This window comes from Chenopodium album, chromosome 21 (genome assembly GCF_948465745.1).
Source record: "Chenopodium album chromosome 21, dcCheAlbu1.1, whole genome shotgun sequence".
Taxonomy (NCBI): domain Eukaryota; kingdom Viridiplantae; phylum Streptophyta; class Magnoliopsida; order Caryophyllales; family Amaranthaceae; genus Chenopodium; species Chenopodium album.
Genome location: NC_137854.1, coordinates 40778673 through 40798602, shown reverse-complemented (window position 1 = coordinate 40798602; position 19930 = coordinate 40778673). Strand labels below are relative to the sequence as shown.

General features: G+C 34.1%; 3 protein-coding genes across 4 annotated transcripts; 2 read left to right on the top strand and 1 right to left on the bottom strand.

The window, feature by feature from the left end:
- Positions 1-2433: 2433 nt before the first annotated feature.
- Positions 2434-5610, bottom strand: LOC145602046 (uncharacterized). Its single transcript, XM_081658157.1, has 7 exons — positions 5452-5610; positions 4062-4218; positions 3861-3923; positions 3714-3761; positions 3510-3563; positions 2974-3031; positions 2434-2883 (listed from the first exon to the last, which is right to left on the bottom strand). The coding sequence occupies exons 2-7, from the start codon at positions 4206-4208 to the stop codon at positions 2789-2791; spliced, it is 465 nt and encodes a 154-aa protein (XP_081514283.1). The 5' UTR covers positions 4209-4218; positions 5452-5610; the 3' UTR covers positions 2434-2788.
- A 1512-nt stretch (positions 5611-7122) lies between these two features.
- On the top strand, positions 7123-10738 carry LOC145601943 (uncharacterized). Of its 2 annotated transcripts, none has more exons than XM_081658031.1 (6): positions 7123-7426; positions 8724-8819; positions 8953-9168; positions 9302-9398; positions 10007-10069; positions 10190-10738. In XM_081658031.1, exons 1-6 carry the CDS (start codon positions 7136-7138, stop codon positions 10381-10383), a joined length of 957 nt encoding a protein of 318 aa, XP_081514157.1. In that variant the 5' UTR covers positions 7123-7135; the 3' UTR covers positions 10384-10738. The 2 variants fall into 2 exon arrangements, with proteins under 2 accessions (XP_081514157.1, XP_081514158.1); XM_081658032.1 differs by having other exon boundaries at positions 7289-7426; positions 8719-8819.
- A 1166-nt stretch (positions 10739-11904) lies between these two features.
- On the top strand, positions 11905-17962 carry LOC145601827 (uncharacterized). The gene is made up of 4 exons (XM_081657903.1): positions 11905-12178; positions 15350-16106; positions 16679-16719; positions 16803-17962. Exons 2-4 carry the CDS (start codon positions 15788-15790, stop codon positions 17586-17588), a joined length of 1146 nt encoding a protein of 381 aa, XP_081514029.1. The 5' UTR covers positions 11905-12178; positions 15350-15787; the 3' UTR covers positions 17589-17962.
- The last annotated feature ends 1968 nt before the right edge of the window (positions 17963-19930 follow it).

The following is a 19930-nucleotide window of genomic DNA, read 5'->3' as shown; positions in this document are numbered from 1 at the left end:
GCCTATTTCAACAAAATTTTAGAATGTATGAGACAAATAGATTGTGACCAAGGGAATACTTGGAATGGACTTCCGATGGGCCAATTTTGCATATAAGTCAGGCCTCATTTAGACCAAATAAACAAGATTTAATTTAAGCAACTCTAGGTGGTTGTGATTTGTGCCTATATGAAGCAACAAGCAAGTTATGAATCACATAAAATTCAGCAACAAATCAACAATATCGTCTAAGTTCCTTGTTAATTGGACCTTTGGAAAAGGCAAAGGGTAATGGTGATGTCGTCTCATGCACCTCATTAAGCTGCTGTCAGCTGCTCGTTGTTTCTTCTAGCTAGCAAACAGCCTAATCTCATTGATAGAGGTGACCATTTTCTAAGAATCTAAGGTAAAGAGATATGCATAAGTTTATCTTCTAATATATTTTGTTTATAATATTACAAAAATATAAAGTGCATGTGATGTAATGTTTCTTTTTACTCTTAGGGCATATTCTGATTGACTAGACTGAACTGAACTGAAGAACTGAATTTTTGATGAGAGAAGGAAATTAAGAACTGAAGTGAAGTGAAAATAAGCTGAAGAGAACAAGCTCTTAGTCCATTGTGCATGGATTATATTATTATATTGAAGTCGTTTGATTTATGCTTAATACTAACGTTTTTATTTATGCAGCTTAATAGCTTATTATTGAACTATTAAAATGTTAAAATTGAAACGATAAAATTCCTTCAAAAAAAGAAATTTTTTTTTTTTTAAAATGATACAAAATAAAGGAATTACATGGACTGATCACATAAAAAATTTATTCAAAATGGTATGAAAAACTCCACAAATTGCGAACACACATGACTTGAACATGTCCTAATCCAATGTTCGATGGAAAAATAGAAAATCACCTTTATATTTGTACAGAATAATCGAAAATACGCCCTAAAATCGAGATTATTTCAAAATAATCAAAGGTTGAGATCATTTAAAGAAAATCGGTCAAAGTTAAAATTATTAAAATCTATTTTTTCCTTAATAATATAGCTCTTCGTGAATGGCACAAGACTGCTAAGCTAGTAATTAATCAGAATACTACTACGTATAAGTTATGTCAGGAAAAACTGTTTTAAAATCTTTTTTTGTTTATTCTTTGTACATTTCAAATCTCGTTTCTCAATAGAAATTCTAAAGAATCTTTTTTTTTTTTTTTTTTAATTCTTAAATAATTAGCCTACCTTGAACATGAACCGCCTTGCATATCAAGAACCCATACACTGGATATTAAATTATAAATTGTGATCTGAAATTTATATTCTTTGCTAGAGAATCCACATATGATACCCTGACAACCCTTAAATGGAATATATCTCAATGAGATTAAAAAGGAATTTTTCTAGATGCTGATTATTTATTTTATTGCCATTCAAGCAATTAATTCGGATATCTTTTTTATTACAATAGTGCGACTTTTACATCTTTTTATACATACACCAAATTTGATCATACGTTGAGTCTTTACTAACATACAAGAAGTTTAAAAAAAAAAAAATAAATAAATAAATAAATCAAACATTACTATATTATATAGTCTCCAAGCATATTTTAACTAGTTCATAAATCCTACGAAGTAGATTATTTATTAAATTATTCATTTTGAAATGTGGTTTATGAATCATGTCTTGTAGCTCGTTTATATTGGATAATGTTTGTCATTTGAGGGAGTAGAAGACAATAATTTGAACAAACCCATGTACTAATCTCCATTCTTCTATATGGTATTGGCCATTGGGCCATACGCCCATACTAGCACAATCTAGCATGAATAAAAAATTAATGAATTAATTAAAAAAAAAATGGAATAAGTATAAGCAGTGAAGCACAATTGCACGAGGTACAACCTAGTATAATACTACAATTGTTAAGATATGGATTTATTGGTATGACACGACATGACAAAGTAAGAAAAAAAAAAAAGGTTATGCATACAAGTACAACACGATACAATACATGGACTTAACCTATGCTGCACCTTAAAAAATTTCAGTACGACACCTAGCTACTGGGCTCAATTGTGAATTGGGTCAGGCTTAACTAGACTCAAGGCACTGCCTGACACAGCCCACATGGGGCTAAAAATCTACATTTAATAGGGATGAGTTTATACAAAAATCTGACAAAATAAACATGCAATCATGATTCATGTGTATCCCCAATATCCTCGTTATCTTTTTCATGCATAGGACCAACCCAATGGAGCTATTTCTGGCATTTGTGGCTTGTGCGGTTGTGCCTATGTGCACACACTCGCGTGTGCATGTGTGCAGATATACATACGCACTCGCACACCATCATGCCTAGTTCATGCAACAATGAGGATGTAATCATGCAAGTGATAAAGAGAAGCCAAATGAAGGGACTAATGTACATCATAGCAGAAAAAGAATGTGAAGGGAAGGAAAGGTTAGAACATTATTAGAAAAAGAGAAAAACAGAGAAATCCGTATAAGAAATTTGAGTCAAATATAGGAGAAATGCTAATACTAGTTTCAGCAAAACTAGAAGTGCATCAGCTAGAAAACCTTCTTAAGATTCAAACTTCAGCATGTCTAGCAATTACAGTAACAGTTGATCAAGTAAGAGTACACATCACACAATATCACTGTATTAGATGTTTCAGCTAAAGCTGTGTATCTTTATAGCAGAATGATATGCACTTATAGGAAAACGGTTTCCTTTCTCTCATTTTTCCAACAATGGAGGTGTTTTTATCTTTTTGTACATGATGAACTGTAGACAAAGCTTATTCGTGGCAGCTCTGAACCTCAGGAGCGGCCTTTTCAAGGTTGTCATCATCTCCAGTGCCATCATGATCTGCAGCTGACAATTTGGGATTATCTGTTAAACGGGCGGAATATATGAGATATAAATTGATGTCTTTAGTATTTCCAGACCTGAGGTTATCAGGCAGATAAATGAGTCACATACCTTCACTGCCAGCTGGAGCATAAGCTGAGCGCCTAGAACGGGTTTGCTGATTTGTTGGCTAAGACATCAAAAACACAAGTATTTAGCCTTTTCAATTGATGTAAGATAGATGAAAAAGCAATTTGTCTTCTAAATGAAATTACTTCAAGCACTAAAATTATTTAACAGACAAGTTAGTGGAGCTGCCTCGACCAATCATCCCATACCATTCAAGAGATAAAATATAGCAATGCTCCAGAAAGCTTAAGCTATGTCTTGATCTCCATAAAATAAATTCTCCTGCACTGTTTCTGGAGAACCTCATAAGCTAAGGGTTGTTGGGTGCCGATTATCTCACAAGTACACGACAAATTTATATGCAAAAACTGACTCAGGTTGTTAAAGCGACCCTTTACATTACACTATAATCAGAAAGCCAGAATCTCCAAATCTTGGAGAAACATATGACATTGTTTTCTTAATCTTATTAAAAATAACTGGAAGGTTTTGTTTCAAGGTTGAAGCTTCAAGAACTCAAATCCCTTAATCAAAATTACCTGCAACTTTGGGCGGAGTGCCTCTAGCGGTCCTTTGGGTTTCTGGCCTTTTTGCTGCTTGCATGACAACAATAACATAGAGACACAGATTATTAAAATTATACATTCAGCCCCAGATAAAAAATTATAAAAAAAAAATTACAAATGTTAATTGATGGGAACTATTGGTAGAGTGCAAGACTGCAAAGGATTCAATTAAAATACCTTTCCCAATGCCCAATCAGCGGAATCAAAAAATGCATGTTCATGGTCCTGCAAAAGGAAGCAATGGTTGTAAAATTACCTACATCATTCATAACAGAAACAGAACAACATTTACTACTTGAATTGGACAGAGAAATAAATTCTTGCCTTTGAAATCAGTGGCTTCTTCTTTGGCAAAATCCCTCCATACTTTTTCTTGATAGTTTCCTCCTGAAAGATAACGGCACCCCATCACAAAAGATTGTAGAGGTATTGATTAGACAAACTAAGAGAGACGATCCTCACAAAGCAAACAATTACCTAGTCAAGTAATATCAGCAATTCATGAATATATCAGAGCATTAATACCTGCTGTTCAGGAGATGGCATTGGATGTTCCTCAATCTTCTTGACGTCTCCAGTGTCCTCCTTCGGAGATTCTTGATTAACATTCTCTTGTAGCTCAGCATCAACAACACCTTTGTCTTGGACATTTTCTTCACCAGTTCCTGACATTATGTTTGGCCTGACCAAAGGATATATATAAATTGGATCATTCGAAACATCAATAACAAAGATCACTAATATGGCAGATAATCAGATTCAGAATGGACTCATTCAGTCTTTAAATCCATCTTAATCTTTTGAAAACTAACACCTATCTAGAATCAGTGTTGAGGAGGAATGATTCACCAAGTACCACCTAATGCTTCTATGTTCCAATTAATCGTATATTTCTAGTTTATATTCATCCCACATAGATCTCCATTTCTTGCTTCCGCAAAGATAATGACCATCTTACAAAGAAAGAATTACCAAAAACTTACAAGTTACATGTTAATAAAACTATAAGCACATTGAAACTCCTACCTCCATCCACTAACTACAGTACTTGTCTCCAACTACTTTTTCTTGTAACTTTCTACCAATAACCAAAAGTTATAGCTTATTATACCTTATTTTAGAGCTTTGACAAGTATTATTGGGCGCGATGAAATATAAACACATCCCAAAATTATGTACTCGGGCTCTAGTAGTCGTGTTGGACATAGATACTAGTCTAATGTTCCTATACATATTTCAAGCGTATTGATGATCCGGCATAAGTACTTGAGGTGAAATAAAGAATCCGAGAATAGAGTTGACCCAAGTTGTGCTTAAAAATACATCTTAGATTCCCAATTTCATATACATGAAAACTTCTTGCACCTTACCTAGGATGATTTTCACATAATCAAGGACATGATTTGACCTCAAATAGTAATTTGACCCCGACATTTTACTGTCCTTAAAAATACTACTAGATTTCATATATTAATTTGCATAATTTTTATGCAAATTTATCAAGTTCCCATTTAATCATAACTCCGCAATAAAGATTGTTCAGATTTCATATATTTTTCTGGGAATCAATTAAAGTATAAGGAATCTAAACAAAAAAAATTCCCATCACAAAAAAATTATCGACAAACCATGCTTAATGAATTAATCAATTACTGTACTCAAGATCACTAATCAAATCATGCAAAAATCAACCAAAATATTGATTAGTTAAAAAAAGAAGAAGAAGAAAATGAAGATTATATCCCAAATGCGATACGTTGAATGAAATAGTATAAAAACTCAGCTTAAGAACTACGCAACTCAAGAGAAAATTACCAAAAAAATAATTAAAAATACAGAAATTTGAGGGGTTGAAATAATTAGAAGTATGAAATAAACAGAAAACTGAAATTGAAGAAAAGGGTTAATGTATTACCTGATTGATTGATTGATAAACTGATTGAATATGAGTGCGGAGAGAGTGGCAGAGCAAATGGGAAGAGATGTAAGAAAACTGGAATTGGTGTTAGTTATATTCACTGTGCACAAGAATGGTGGGAGGGCCCTACTATTTGTCTGTCCTTTGATAGTTGGATTTGGTCTCTATTGTTTTTTCCTCTTGGGCTCTTAGTTTTTGGTCATCTTATGTGTAAGTGAGATCTGATTTGTCAAAAATTGACCCGACTTAAAAACAATACACTTCCTGGATAAAAATACATTTACTCTGTATATGTTATCGTTGGATTTGAGATGGTGTTGTCGATTACGACGATAAATGTATGGTTGAATTCTTTGATGAACCTTTATTAAAATTTGTAAATTGACACAAACATGTTGTACGTTTTAATGAGACATGATTATAATCTACAAATGATTCAAACTCGACTCGACTCGACTCAAATACCATGTTTTATCAATTTTCATGCAAAGGTAAGTTAGCAATTACCATTTATATTTCCATGAGCCCTAGAAAAAATTAGTCAACTCAATCTTTTCCGATTATAAACATAAATGTTTGTACAAAAGATCATAACAATAATAATAGTAATAATAATAATAATAATAAAGTGTGTTAAAATTTATAAATGGGTTAGATATGGATCGACCTATTGGATCAAAGGCAAAACAAATTCGTTTATATTTCAGTTAAAATATAGCCTTCAAGTGGGAATTGGTGAAAAGGTAAAAATAAAATAAAATAAACTCTATCTTTTTACTTTCTCTATTTTATTTGTAATGTATTTTGTAGTTGGGAAGTATTTTTTTTCATGTTTGTTAACGCATATAATCAGTATCTAATTATTAATAAATAAAGTTATAAATTGATGATATTATGAATTAAACATTGAAGATTCCACATGACTTAGGGTCTGTTCTCTTACGTTGAAATTCAGTTCAGTTCAGTTCATTTCAGTTCATTTCAGTTCAGCTCAGCTCCTAATTTCCTTCTCTTATAAAATATTCATTTCAGTTCAGTTCATTTCAGTTCAGCTGAGTTCAGTTCAGTTCAGTTCAGCTGAGTTCAGTTCAGTTCAGTTCAGTTCAGCTGAGTTCAGTCAATGAGAACAGGCCCTAAAGATGTCAATTCGGGTATTTGAGTCGAGTTTGGTGAGATCAGATTTTTTTAGTTAAGCTAAACATAATTATTGTGTTCATACAAGTCGAAATCTAAAGCTAAATTGGGTTTTTTTAAGATCGAAACAAATCAAGTCAGTTTTTGTCACCTCTACACGACATACATGACTAATTGACTGTGTTAATAGTGTCAAAAGTCAAAATATATCAATTAAAAAAGAACGAATAAAGTTTTTTTAATCGACAAATAACGAATAATACAGAGTATCATACATCCCAAAAAAAGGTTGATATCATATCCAATAAAGCAATTTTGGCCTAATTTAATTTTTTACTCCTCGTGAGGATTGAGGAGAGTTTCCTAATGTTTATTTTCTTACCTTAAAAAAGAAAAACAAATCCAATAAAGCAAATTGGGAAAAAAAATTCTAGAGGTTTTGCGTATAATTAAACTTGAAATTACTGGTTTACCCCTGTATCTGCTTAAATCAGTACCACTATAGTTGATCGTCACTTAAGCAATAGCAAGCAACAAAAATCAAGAAATGATCCACTCCAATTTACTACCCACCTCAAATTTCCCCATTCCTTTTCAATTTTCCACAAAAAATACTAATTCCCAGTTCAAATCATCAGCTAATTATACTAAAATTAATAAAGATTGCAATTTAATTGATACAAGAACAGGGCAAAATCCCCAAAAACCCATATTTTTGCAGTCATTAGGATTCTGCAAATGTGGAAGAAGACATTTTATGGAGACAATTGCAAGCACTGTTTTTCATACTTCACTTCCCTCTCTTGCTTTTGAGTTAGAGCCCAACTCATCTTCCATGGTATATTTCATCTCTCTTTTTGAATGTACTCTTTTAGTCAGGTTAGATTCTCGTGTTACTAGTTCAAATTACATTATCAGCGTGACTATTAATATTTGATGGAAGGAGTATAATTATATTATTTATGTATGATTTAGAATTTGTGTATGAGTGGAGTATATATGGAAGGAGTTCAAATTACACTTTGACAATCTTGTTTTTATCTATTAGGTTTAAGTTAGTATTTTTTGTAGGGTAAATTTTTTTTTTTTTTAATTAATTATTATGGTGAAGATGAATGCATTATGCATAATAGATATATATATATATATATATATATATATATATATATATATATATATATATATATATATATATATATATATATATATATATAGTAGGATCTTTAATCATGAGCTACTTTTGGATTGGAGCATCCTAGGAAAGGGAAAAAAAACAAGAAGAAATATTATACTCATGTCACATGCAATCAATTGTCGCGTTGATAGTGTAATTTAAACTACTAATATGACAAGTAGCAACTAATCTAGATGGAAAAATCAAATACGGAGTATTTGTATATGAATCTAAAAAGTAGAAGGTGAAATATTTATACTTGTATGTACATTAACAAAAGAATCAGCCAAACAAATGATAAGGTTTATGTAGAATTCTAAATCCTACTAGCAGCTTTGTGCATCCTTATTGAACAAGGCTCCAATCAGCAGGGCATAAGCAAGAAAATATTGCCATCTTTGCTGGATTAGATTAAGGAGAAAGTCATTACAAGTTGGAATTAGAAAAAGGAAGGGTAAAAAATTTGGCTTAGGCTTTTTTATCCCCTCTAATTCAGCAATTGTTTGGGCTAAATTATTTTAGTTCCTGAGTTAATATGCACTTCGACATATGCTATTGCAAATTAGGAAAAATAAATTTGAAGTTGTCTAGCATGTAGTGAGACGGCGGCAAATGAAGACAATGAGAGAAATAGAACATAATGGTTGGTTTGATTTGCACATTTCATGATCATGCCATACTTTCTTTAGTTTTTTTCCTTTTAATGGCTGGTAATTTCAGGTATATAATGTATGATAGAAAGAAAAGGATCTTATAAAAAATACCACTGAATGGGTGTGTTTGAATACTCACATACATCAGTACATAGCTAGCTTCGCCATTGGAAAGGGCCATCACAATGCTATGGTGCTAGTTTCCTTGAGGGGTTGTAATGGTCATAACTATAGTCAGTTAGCAGAAACGAACAAGATGATCCAGTATTCCAGTCATTATATTTGATCCTGATCATCTTAAAGCACAGGACATGCTAAACAAAATCCACCCTCCAAGGTCAGATTGGTACGAGGAATTCTATGCATCAGTTATGAACTATGGCATGAAAGAATATGAAGCTGAGGTCAGTTATTATCTGTTACAGTTCCTTAATTCCTTCCATGTTTGTTGCTTTTATGCTTGCGGATTGATGTACCAGGTTGCCTAATTACTGTCATTTGCGTCTTGCATTTGCATACGCTTTGTTAATTGGTAAGGTTGCAGGTTACAAGTCTCAGCTCTTTAATAAGTTGAAGGGACAAACCAAAGAAGTTTTGGAGATAGGTGTTGGGACAGGGCCTAATTTTAAATACTATGCCAGTGATGCACATATGGTTTTTGGGATTGATCCGAACAGAAAGATGGAGAAGTATACCAGGATAGCAGCCGATGCTGCAGGTCTTTCCCCAGAAAAATTTAAATTCGTTCAAGCGGTGAGTTTCTTTACTATAGGCCTATTTTCCACTCTTAGGAGTTAGGACACTAAAATATAAGTTGAGATCCTGCATGAATGATTTAGTTCTGCTTCATTGTTTGTGCTATATACCACGATTACTGTTTGTGCAGGTAGGGGAGGCTTTACCACTGGATGATGCCTCTGTTGACACTGTCATTGGAACACTTGTATTGTGTTCTGTCAAAGATGTCCCTAGGACTCTTCAAGGTAGCCGCCTTTTATCTTCTGTCTGGTTTCTGCATTCGTGTATGTAATGAGCACAATTATTTAGTTACAAAAAATAAACGCTATTGAACTGAAAGCATATGGATTAAGTATTGATTATCAAGAACTAATTGCCAAACATCTTCTATAATTGAGTTCCTGGATGGTTGCTTTCTAAGTTTCCATGATAATTGAGACATTTGACATACCCAAAAAAAATTCATGTCTTTTGCATCACTTGAAATTGTGTTTAGTTGTTGACAAAATGGATTTGTAAACTCAGATCTAACAGCGACTTATTCTATAAAAGAAAATGGCCAACAAGTTATATAAGCATAAAGAAATTCAGTAGACGACAACACAATTGATGTAGAAGGGATGAAAAGAATTCAATGGCATATTGAACCTGTAAGGAGGATGCCTTAGTGATTACAGAAGTAATTATGAGAAGAAAACTAGGAGCAATTGAATTTCCAAACCACAAAACTAGTTGGTTTTTCATTGCAATTTCCTGATCTGATTCAGTTGTATCTGCACAACTATTGTCATTTCCGGATTTGCAAAAGACACCAAGAACCAGTCACCTAATTTGTCTTTCACATTTTCTACAGAGATAAAGAGAGTGCTTAAACCAGGGGGCATTTACTTGTTTGTGGAGCATGTGGCTGCAAAGGGTACGATGTACTGAACCAAATACTTTCTGGTCTGTTCAGTCAGCTAAGACTTGATACAGCATGTTTGCATTTGATTTATCAGAAGCTCACACATTTTTTTTTCAATTTTATTATAAATAGATGGAACATCACTGAGACTTCTGCAGAAAATTTTCAACCCGCTGCAGCAGCTGTTAGCTGATGGATGTCATCTGACAAGAGAAACGGAGAAGCACATTTCCGAAGCAGGCTTTTCTAGTGTCAATAGCAGCACGAGTTTCATCTCTAGTGCCTTGTTTATAAATCCTCATCTCTACGGAATTGCTCACAAATGACTCAGTGAAGGGCCTCTCGAGGCACTGTCGATATTTTAGGTGTGATAGGCTGATAGCCAGGTGGCCAAGCCAAGGTCCAGGAGCAAACATTAGTGGACATAAGTGATGGCTTGGCTGGATTTCTTAATCAATCATATTAAGTCCAATACCTAGTTCTTTATATGATGATGAGTGTGCTAATTTTGTGGCGTAGTTTCAGTTTGTTGGGGTCGTAAAGTATATGATGCTTAGTACATATTGTCATAAAAGACAACGATAGAGAATGTTGGTAGAGTAATTCCTAGTTGATATCAATATGTGCAATTGAATGTAGTACCAGGAAATTTTCTTGAAATTAATAATGGCGTCGATGAAGAGGAAGTGTTTCGAATTCAATATACCTTCAACTACACAACATGATGCCATGGAAGTTTTGAGTCGGAGTTTGTTGCATAATAATTGTGAAGGGAAGCAACATTAGGAATGCGGAGTATCAATTGTTTATAAATGAATTGCAAAATGCTAAGTAATTTCATAGAAATATTACACTAACAAATTATTCTTTTTAAGTGTAAAGAACCAGTCTTATTTTAACCGAAACTAGTTTAGATTCCATGCACGCAATGAAAATAATAAGATTATTTTTTTGCTTAATTCAAAGACTATCATTGATAAAACTTTAATGAAATCATTTCACACATAAGTATGTCTTGTATGTTTGAATTTATAGTACTAATATATACGGAGTAAAATTTTATTTTTAAATTGATAATAATTTATAAAAAATGCTATACATAACTCTAAGAGCTACGTATAAGAAGATAAAAGAGAAAAGTATTAATCAAATGTGTTCATTAATTACACTGATTTGCGTGTGGTTTTGTCATACATCCCTAAGATAATACTCTACTAAGGGTCTGTTCACATTTATTGAACTGAGCTGAACTGAACTACTGAACTGATTGGAGCTTAACTGAACTGAACTAGTTGGAGCTGAACTGAAATGAATTGAGCTGAAATGAATATTTTATGAGAGAAGGAAATTAAGAGATGAACTGAATTGAACAAACTGATTGGAGTTGAACTGAACTGAACTGAAGTAAATGTGAACAGACCCTAAATAATAAAAGATATTTAATGCTTATTTGTAATCCTAAGGGTAAGGGCTATATATTTATCCTATAAAAAATATGTCACATTTTCCTCCACTTCTTTTCCCACCTATATCCTATCTCTCGTACTCTTTTTCTTTATAAGTTTATATCAAATGGGGTATTATTAAATTTGTTTAATGTGTATTTTATTAACATGTAATTTTCATCATTTTTTCATTACAAGCTAAAGATGCTTAGTTATAACATGACATACATAAATCGATTAAGTGTGTCCAAAACTTACTCCAACCCGTTATTTTTATTATCCGGTCAGACATAAGTAATACGGAGTAAGGTTTTAAAATAAGATGAACTAACCATAGCCAAAATATGAATTTAAAAAATCAAAATAAAAAAGACAAAGCAAAAGGCTAAAAAAAGCTAATCACACGATAAAAGTACAAGACAATGGAGAGAGAGAAAGAGTACAATTTCTAAAAAGAAAAGAGAGCAACTTCTCCACTCCTCATCAAGTACTACAGTACAACACTACTATTTATGTCTCTCTAAAAATCAATTTGGTACTTTTCCCCTCTTTCCGACAAATTAGGGTTTATGTTTGCGAAGAATGTGCTAAACCAAATTATTTAGATTTTATTCTTCTTATCATTTCTTCAATTCCTTCCATCATTCTCTCTTTAGTCAACTGTGTTTTTTCCCAGGTAACTCCTACTTTTTAATCAATTTTAAGAATTTATTTACTGATGATTAACTCAATTTTTTTTTTTTTGCCCAATTTATTTCAGTTGATTTTTTATTTTTTATTTTGATGATAAAAATATGATGTTTCTTTTGTTAGCTTTAGTGGGTGTTGCTTTTAAAAAAAAAAATGCATGAGCTGTTGGAATCTTGTGAAAAAGTTGGAATGGTTGTGGTTTAGCTTTTGATTGGATTATTGAGTACTATTTTTGAAGTTTAATTGAGAAAGTGGAGCTGAAAGTATGAAGAAATTTCTTGTTTGTTGGTTTTTGTGTTATTAGATTCTTTGTTTATTGAACTGTTACTAGAATTAGAAGGAGAATTTGAGGTTTAGTTGATTAGTTCATGCAGTATATCTTTTCTGTGTTTCATGGACACATGATTAATGCCATCGTTCCATGTTCAAAATCGAAGAAATTCTGGCCTATATGAGACAAAGAGAGAAATTTTGACCGAATTCGGGTTTTTTTATTTTGTAGAGGTGTAGAGGAATTCAGAATGAAGTATGTGAGAGTGAAAGCTTTTGCGAAAAACAAAATTTGATTCCTTCTCTTGTGGCCTTGTGGGGGGGTGAGTGCAAGTTTCTTTATAGACAGTTTAGAATAGAAATAATGGCATTCACTTGATGGTAGGAGTAAACGTTCATGTCAGAGATAGATAATTTGAGATTAGTTTACTATTGTTGACTTTGTAGTACTTCCGATTTTTTTTACAAGCAAATTGCGGCAAGAACTATGTTGTTTAGACTTGTTGGCATCTGTGTGTGGAACTGGGGGTTGGTCAGGGAAGATTCTAATTTGGGAGACTTCAGTAGCTTTTTGATCCTAAGTAAAGTGTGTAGAGCACAGAGATCCATTTAGGTTTTGGACGATGTGGAATGAAGCTATTAAGACGTTAGAAAAATGAAGGGGAAGTCATTGACTTGTTTTTTGTATTAAATTAACAGTGATTAGGAATCTTCCTTAAAGTACAATTCTGCTGCATTTTAGGAGAATGGCATCGCAAATTGATGGTTGATACCAAAACCTCAAATTTTAAGGTGAAAGTTGGGGCCGTCTGAAGTGCTTCACATCTCTGTTTGTTGCATGGCCTCTATTCAACCTTTACAAGTATAAGTAAACAACCAAACTGGAATTTGATGGACACATACTAAAAATTATTATAGCTTGTTATGGTTATCACACAATGTACAATTTAATATTCAGTTTTTGATAAATTAAATGTAGCAAAACCTATATTAAGCTGACAATGGATTATTTGATTTCAGAAATAATTTGTATGTAAATATGTAATGCATCCAAAATTGTCAAATAATTATGAGGAATAATAATGCTTGACTGTATTCATGCTCTTGGCCGAAATATATAATGTAATACATGAGATAATTATGTAAAGAATATTAGCTAAGATCACAACTTAACATAACTCTTTCTTTTGCCAACTAACAATGCTTATCATATCAAATCAAATCTTCATCATATATTTATCATATATCGCAACATCCCCTCAAAGTTGGAGCATGGTGAGGATCTAGAATGCCCAACTTGGACAACAGAAAATCGAACTGTCGTTTGCCAAGTGCCTTCGTAAAAAATGTCAGCCAACTGAGAATCTGTAGATACATAAGATGGAGCAAAAATTAATTTACAGTTGTACAGTATGGTAGAGATAGTACCAATACTAAACATGATTTAAATTGTAAATACGATGAATTTATGAAAACAATCAAGTGAACAGAACTGGAAAACAAATAAAAGAAGAAAGAGGAGAAAAGTAGAAAATAAAGGCTCTCATTGGTTTACCTTAAAATTTTAGGATCAGAGGCCTGAGTCAGTTTTGGTTGCACTAGTCCATGTGATGCTTTAAATGGTAATAGATAAAAGGCATTTCAGGAAAGATTTTGGGTGGTAATGAAGATTATAACCTATGAGGAGGACTAGGGGTTGATGTGTTTAGACATGAGCATACAGGAATTGAATTTGGCAAGCAATTAGTTAGGGCTAGAATTACTTTGGAAGAAAACGAAGTGTAGAGCACCTTGTGCTACATGGTGCTGATACTACATTCCCAGTAGTGGCACAAAAGTGTGGAAAAGTGGTGCTAGTCATCAAGCAACAGACACTGCTGCATGTGCCTATAAGATTGTTTTGCTTACATGTTTAGTCCCTGTGCAGCTCTCTTGGACTGCTTTGTTTCATTTTTTAGCTTTGACATGCATTGAGCTTGCAAGTACCTACTTGGTAACCATGAACCTTGGTTTTGGGTACCGCTAGATGTGCATGAACATATCTGTATCTTTTCTAGGCCTGTCATAGCCTTCCCCTTAACATGCTAGTGGAACTTTGCTAGCAAGAATTGCTATTCAACCATTGGAGTTGCCTTAATTAGTTAATTGAGCTGTGGGTTAGATGTGGTTGGTGCTTGGCATGTTGTGCATTTGTTAGATGTGGTTGGTGCTTGGCATGTTGTGCATTGTCCATGAGCACAACCTAGGCTTATGGTGAGGTGAATAGTCGAAATGTGATGTTTGCCTGCCGTTGGCATATCTTCTGGATGTTGCTAGGACATATAGGCTTTTCATAGGCTGGTAGCTAATTGTAGGCAAAGGCTAGCCAAGATTAAACTTAGCTATCTACATTTCTTGATATGAACTCCATTGGATGATCCACAGGGCTTAATTTTTACCGTTACAATTATTTGTGTATATATTGAATAGGTGGAACCATTACAGAACAAAGGAGTAATATGTTAATGCTCCAGGAAGTATTTTCTGACCTTGGACCATATAGCTTCTCACATTAGTTTGGTGACCATTGAGCATTGATATTTATATGTTGTCATTGGGCATATCAAGACAAGGGGATTATTGTAGGTGTCTTCTAGGTCCTGGGTAACCTTATAATTTAATCTAGGATTTAGTGGGATGTAAGATTAAGTGGCCACTTTACATAATCGGCCTGTTGAGGATCTAGGGTATTCATGGTGAAGTAATTGGACATGTTCCAACTTTTTTGTCTGATCCTCACAGCCACTCTCACTAGTAGATTTGAAATTGATTTTCTTAATTCAGCATATGAATAACTTCTTTGCCCGTTGATTGTGGCTAAGCTCTCTTTGTTTTGTGTACTACCCAGGACTGATATCAAGGCATCAAGTTGGTACCATGCTACAACATTTTGAAGAAGATCCAAAGATGGAACTATGTCTTTAATATTCCTTGGTGTAGATATCCGTGCATATATTATCATAAAGTTGTACCAACAAAATAGCATCTCTCTTTATCCAATTTTGTGAAAAGTTCTCAAAATATATGTTCTCTTTAGAGAATACCGTAGAAATGTTTCAATATAGAGCAGTGATAAATTGGTTGTCTTGTGTACATTGATCTTGTGTTCATGTTGTGACCGTGTAAAAATTGTTGTATTTTCAAGGCTAGTATTTGCTAGTTTGCTACAGTTTTAAGGCAAGGGGGAATATTCTTGTGGGTCTCACAAAACATAGCTAAGACGGGGTCTCTTTGTTGTGTGGCCGCTAGGCCACATGGGTCAAATGCTACAAGCCGGGAGTGGCCTATGGGGCCTCATGAACCATATTGGCGAACTAATACAAGCTTCTCACCACCACCGTCAAGATGGGACTATGGCTTCCAGCCCGAAGGAATACAGTATGGTTCTAGTGACAGCATTCAGTTGTTTGGATCTACATCGTCAAACAGCAAAGAAAGCCGGAGCTGGATAAGAGGTGGTTATCATCCAACTCACCAATACTCTGCATCTGAGGGTGGTGCCCTGTATTTTAGCAGTCCGTCTGATGCTTCATTTATTCAGCCATGGACACCCCCACCAGTACGAGGAGTCAGTATTGATGAATTTGAAACTTCTGCCAGGAGAGGTGTGTACTGCTTTCCTCTAGGGAACCATAGTTGCTTTCCCTCATTTTTTTTCCTTTAGCGATGGATATTGTATTTCCTGTGTGATTTTCATTTTTTCTGCCAATAAGGGTCATATCTAAAACAACCTTTAGCATCTTTGCAACTGTTTTAGTGCTTTTAGGTGAAAGCAAGGGGCTAACTAGTAAGGCAAACTATTCACATGCTTGCAGTCTATGAATTGTTTGTTTTGATGTTACTAAGAGCGATGTTTTGTGTCAATTTTGTTGGTGTACATCTGTACAATCCTAACATGTGATGATGTGAAATCCCAAAATCTAATACTTGTTAACTGCCGAATGGCCGATAGAGTTGGATGACCCAATAGGTTATACACTTATACATTAGTTTTCTTCTCAAGTGCTAATGGCATGGAGTGTAATGTTATGCTATGCTTGCGCTTTATTTTCCTTCCTGGAGAACTGTATCATCTTGTAGCCTTTGCATTGATTTGATTTTTTCTGAGTTGCTTTAAATTGTTTACCTGCATTTATTTTCAATTATGCTCCTTTGATGTATATAATTAATGCTGCAGATACGATATCTGGGCCGTTAAGCTTCACCCCTACAATGGAGGTACTATATAATTTGGTGTTTGATTAATATTTTAAATATTCTTTAACAGTGGTTTTATTAGTTGACCTATACTCTCTTTGAAGGGTACTTCCGTGGTTCAAGATGGTGGGGGAATCACTTCACCTCGTTCAGATGGTAGTGAGTTCGAGCACATAGGAAAGCATAGCCTTTCAACTCCACGGAACTTCCCCAATCATCGTTCGTTCATTTCCAAGCCTGTACATCCTCTATCCTTCCCAGTTCATTCATTTACAAGAGAAGTGTCTGCGAGCCCTGCTGCCGGACTTCCTGCATATGATGCTACCACTCCCCTGAGCGATTCTCATCGGTTGAGCAGTGGCAGCAGCAGTATTGATTTGACAGATATCTCTGAGCGACTTGAATCCGAGTTTCTTGCTCGAACCTCTAATGCAAATGAGGGCTTTAAATGTGGATTGTGTGATAGATTACTTTCTCAGAGATCACCTTGGAGCTCAAGACGGATTGTTAAAAGTGAAGATATGCCTGTTGCTGGGGTTCTTTTTTGCCGGCATGTTTTCCACGCAGAATGCTTGGATCAGACAACTCCAAAGTCCCATAAAAATGACCCTCCTTGTCCTATTTGTTCCAAACTCGAAAGAGAACATTCTCCCGAGCAGCATACTTTGGCAAGGCTGCGCAATAATTTCCCAAGACTAAGAACTTTCAGTGAAGAGGGATCATCAAGAACTTGGGGCTGCATTCAAGCTAGTGATTGTGTTGAGGGAGCCCTGCATACTCCTCAAAAAAGCAGTATGTTTGTCCTGAGCCGACAGAAAATAAAAAGCAGTTTCTCTCATAAGGGAAACCCTGGCAAAGATTTTCCTAGCAAGCTGAAGAAAACAAGCTAACACCCGATGCATCTTTTTGGTGGAAGATTTTCTGATTATGGTACAGGTGGGTGCTCAAAGACTGCAGCTGGTCCTAGCATCAAGAAAGGATGAAACATCCTATTAAGTTAAAAATGGCCTCCTTATCCGTAGCAATTGTGTTTTTTTTAGCCTGGTGACTGCTATTATAATTTTGAATGGTAGGTGAAAAGAAGCGCGGCTCATTTCTGATGTATGGTTTTGCTATAACATTATAAATCATAGGTGTAAATCTGTAGTTTCTTAACTGAAATTTTCATTTGGTTTTACATTCTCTAGTACATTATTTGCTGATGGTTGTCGAACATCCATATTGCAGTTAGATTCTTATATGATTGTCTCAAGTTTCTTGTTCATATATTGAAGAAGTGTCAAAATTCTGGTATGATTTGAGTGTTTTCATTTATAACTAGCTTGAAAATTCCGAGGTATGATTGAGTGTTTTCATTATTAAGTTATACGAAGTAAATTATTTGCTGGTTGTAACTCTGCATCTAGTTTATGATAACATAAATTTGAAAGGACTTTTCTCCTTCACTTATTCCATTCATTCCAATTTGATTTTTCAAGTAATTTGGGGCGAAGATCAATAATAGTTGATCATTTTATTTTACAAAGTATTTATTCTATTTCATCTCATTCCATCAATTTTATCCTCTTGCCCTTTCCTCTCCCATTTCCGTGTGTTGTACGAGTCATAAAACTACTTTACAATTAATACAATTTGATATCGGAGTCTTGACAATCAAGTTCACCACCATTACATATCATAATCGCGCATGTCCTACAACAATGGATAAGGTTACGAAATATACCTACCATTACGGAGTACACCAAAACTACAACTTACAATTTGTACATTCTGAAAATCTAACCGGGCATAGAAAACTTGCACAGAGTAATAACACATTGATATTGATATTGACAAATGACATTAGGAGTAATTTTTACCAAAAACATCCCGTGCCCCACAAATCATGTGCAATGTCATGAAGTTGCAAAGGCATCCCTAGACACTAATTGAGTGAAGCAACAAGGCCAAGTTGATGTACCGGCAATGGCCGCGACGTCGGCCTTAGGCAATAAATATGGTCGTCCTTGGCTTAACTATAACTAGTCTTTTTCTTTGTGTTTGGGTCCAACTAAATAGGTTTCTTGACAAGGTTTCTCTCACGACCCAATTTTAAGTAGCTTAGTTAGCCCCTTTCATTTTCTCACACCATGTGCCATTAAACTCAACCAGATGAACTTGTACAACCTCAAGATTTCAACTACAAATTTTATTATACAAGAAATTAAAATAAGCAAATGGAATGGAATTTGATAGTGACACCACTATTTATAAAATTTAGATTAAGGTCCCATCAAAAAAAAAAAAAAAAAAAAAATTATATTAAGGTTTGCTTACTAGTCTAATCAACTTAATTTTACTAGAAGTGAAAAGAAATTGTAAATTTTTGTTGGTACCTAAGGATTTTAGGTATACATGTAAGCTTAGTTAACTTAATTGTTCTTTATAATGGTTGTTAAGGAAAACAAAATTGGACAAAAGACCTTCGAGTGAAGATCGCCTCACATCCTCTAGGTGTGAGGTTCAATTTTCATCAATGACAAATTCCCTCCCTTTGCTCCCAGGCATTGTTAGACAGATTTCTTGTGATACGAGCCTTGGGTTGAGACCCAATTAACCTTACCATATTATAGTAATTAAAATATGGAACAAATAGGTGGGAGGATCAAAAAAATGAAGGAAATTAAAGTAATATATCCTAATCTACTAAGGACGAAAAAATATACTACTTTAGATTCCCGCATTTTCTTTGATCTTCCCACCTATTTTAGTCGATCTATATTTTATTTATTTATTTTTTTGTTGCAACAATTTTGGTCTATATTAAGTTAAATAAACAAGTTATGGAGTATTTTAGTTCATTTTCTTTTTCTCAAAATCAGATTATGTTCTATACTTTTATTGAACACAAGTTGTGTACAAAAATAATCTTGTTTGATTTGGTACCACACGTCCACAGTACACCACAACAAGCAAAGTGAACTACATTCTTGAAAAAAGTCACGTTTTCACAAAAGCACAAAAGGAGTATAATACTTGTCGGTGATTTACCTCTTCTTACATGCATAATTACGTGAAAAATGATGAGATCATTGTCATCTGCCATTCTTATTTCTTAATTACGTGCAAAGATTATAACACCCATTTTACTCAACATAACCATTAAAAACATCTAGTTAATGCTACGTATTTGATAACAGTCCTAATGCATAAAGTGTTGACGAGAAATATGATGTTATTAATTTTGTAATAC

What these genes read in the sequence shown, in the direction of transcription:
- LOC145602046 (XM_081658157.1), bottom strand. Translation starts at nt 4,208, where the DNA reads ATGTCAGGAACTGGTGAAGAAAATGTCCAAGACAAAGGTGTTGTTGAT. An exon ending in CTGATTGGGCATTGGGAAAG is followed by an intron (nt 3,564 to 3,713) that starts GTATTTTAATTG and finishes TCATGCAAGCAG; the next exon opens with CAAAAAGGCCAGAAACCCAA. An exon ending in TGCTCCAGCTGGCAGTGAAG is followed by an intron (nt 2,884 to 2,973) that starts GTATGTGACTCA and finishes CCCGTTTAACAG; the next exon opens with ATAATCCCAAATTGTCAGCT.
- LOC145601827 (XM_081657903.1), top strand. Translation starts at nt 15,788, where the DNA reads ATGGGGCCTCATGAACCATATTGGCGAACTAATACAAGCTTCTCACCA. An exon ending in TGAAACTTCTGCCAGGAGAG is followed by an intron (nt 16,107 to 16,678) that starts GTGTGTACTGCT and finishes TTAATGCTGCAG; the next exon opens with ATACGATATCTGGGCCGTTA. An exon ending in GCTTCACCCCTACAATGGAG is followed by an intron (nt 16,720 to 16,802) that starts GTACTATATAAT and finishes CTCTCTTTGAAG; the next exon opens with GGTACTTCCGTGGTTCAAGA.
- LOC145601943 (XM_081658031.1), top strand. Translation starts at nt 7,136, where the DNA reads ATGATCCACTCCAATTTACTACCCACCTCAAATTTCCCCATTCCTTTT. An exon ending in TGAAAGAATATGAAGCTGAG is followed by an intron (nt 8,820 to 8,952) that starts GTCAGTTATTAT and finishes TTAATTGGTAAG; the next exon opens with GTTGCAGGTTACAAGTCTCA. An exon ending in GGAGCATGTGGCTGCAAAGG is followed by an intron (nt 10,070 to 10,189) that starts GTACGATGTACT and finishes TATTATAAATAG; the next exon opens with ATGGAACATCACTGAGACTT.